The sequence below is a fragment of the Aythya fuligula genome, chromosome W, assembly GCF_009819795.1.
Source record: "Aythya fuligula isolate bAytFul2 chromosome W, bAytFul2.pri, whole genome shotgun sequence".
Taxonomy (NCBI): Eukaryota; Metazoa; Chordata; class Aves; order Anseriformes; family Anatidae; genus Aythya; species Aythya fuligula.
The window spans coordinates 12,698,835-12,700,219 of record NC_045594.1 but is presented as its reverse complement, the minus strand read 5'-3'; the positions used below and the strand labels follow the sequence as shown (position 1 = coordinate 12,700,219).

Here is a 1,385-nt window from a genome sequence, read left to right as displayed (position 1 = left end):
TGGGAAGAGATGGCAGCTGAGACCAGTGAAGTTCTAATGGCTTTATTATTGGGTTTATCTACACAGGGAGCCGTCTTCAATAGGAAAATAATTGATTCTAGGGGGGGTTAAAAATAATATTATTTAATTCAAAAGTGAAATACTGAGAGAAAATAATAATACAGACATTTAATAACAGAAGACATGATATTATTTTCTTTCTGAGAAAAACTAGGATTTCTAATATTAGGCGTAGTTTTATAGGTGAATTTGCTGAAGATGTGTGTATTCAAGTAGAGTCCTGATGGAATCCCTTAGTTCCCAGTTCCTCATACTGTAGATGAGTGGGTTCGCTGCTGGAGGTACTATTGAGTACAGAGGTGACACCACCAAGTCCAGGGATGGCGACGAGATGGAGGGAGGCTTCAGGTAGGCAAACATGGCAGTGCTGACCATCAGAGAGACGATGGCTAGGTGCGGGAGGCATGTGGAAAAGGCTTTGTGCTGGCCCTGCACAGAGGGCATCCTCAGCACTGCCCTGAAGATCTGCACATAAGATACCACTATGAAGACAAAACAACCAAAGGCCAAAAAAATACTAAACACAAGTGCCCAAACTTCCCTGAGAGAGGCATCTGAGCAGGAGAGCTTGAGGATGTGGGGGATTTCACAGAAGAACTGGTCCACAGCATTGCCTTGGCAGAAGGGCAGGGAAAATATGTTGGCCGTGTGCAGGACAGCATTGAGAAAGCCACTGCCCCAGGCAGCTGCTGCCATCTGGGCACAGGCTCTGCTGCCCACGAGGCTCCCGTAGTGCAGGGGCTTGCAGATGGCAACGTAGCGATCGTAGGCCATGACAGTTAGAATTGAATACTCTGAACCAAAGAAGAAGACAAAAAAGAGAACTTGAGCAGCACAGCCTTGATAGGAGATGGCCCTGGTGTCCCAGAGGGCATTGGCCATGGCTTTGGGCAGAGTGGTGGAGATGCAGCCCAGGTCCAGGAGGGCGAGGTTGAGGAGGAAGAAGTACATGGGGGTGTGGAGGCGGTGGTCGCAGGCTATGGCTGTGAGGATGAGGCCGTTGCCCAGGAGGGCAGCCAGGTAGATGCCCAGGAAGAGCGCGAAGTGCAGGAGCTGCAGCTCGCGCGTGTCTGCGAATGCCAGCAGGAGGAACTCGTTCACAGAGCTGCTGTTGGGCATTCTCTGACTTTGTACTTGTTTGTCTGTTGAAGGGGAGACGGCAGAAAAACGTTAGAATGAACTTCTATGAAGAAAAGTGGAAATAAAACAAAAGGCTGGCTAACTCATATTCAGACAAATGTCAGATCAATGAGCTTTGAAGTATTGCTGCAAAAGACTGAGCTGAATGCAAAGCAGAGCTGCAACTATTTCCCTCACTTTATTTT

At 48.2% G+C, this 1,385-nt stretch overlaps 1 protein-coding gene across 1 annotated transcript; it reads right to left on the bottom strand.

Moving 5' to 3' along the window:
* Positions 1-237: 237 nt before the first annotated feature.
* On the bottom strand, positions 238-1,179 carry LOC116501299 (olfactory receptor 14C36-like). The gene has a single exon (XM_032206818.1). The coding sequence runs from the start codon at positions 1,177-1,179 to the stop codon at positions 238-240; it is 942 nt and encodes a 313-aa protein (XP_032062709.1).
* Between the last annotated feature and the right edge of the window lie 206 nt (positions 1,180-1,385).

Excerpts from the sequence above, each read along its gene's own strand:
- LOC116501299 (XM_032206818.1), bottom strand. The coding sequence starts at position 1,179 with ATGCCCAACAGCAGCTCTGTGAACGAGTTCCTCCTGCTGGCATTCGCA.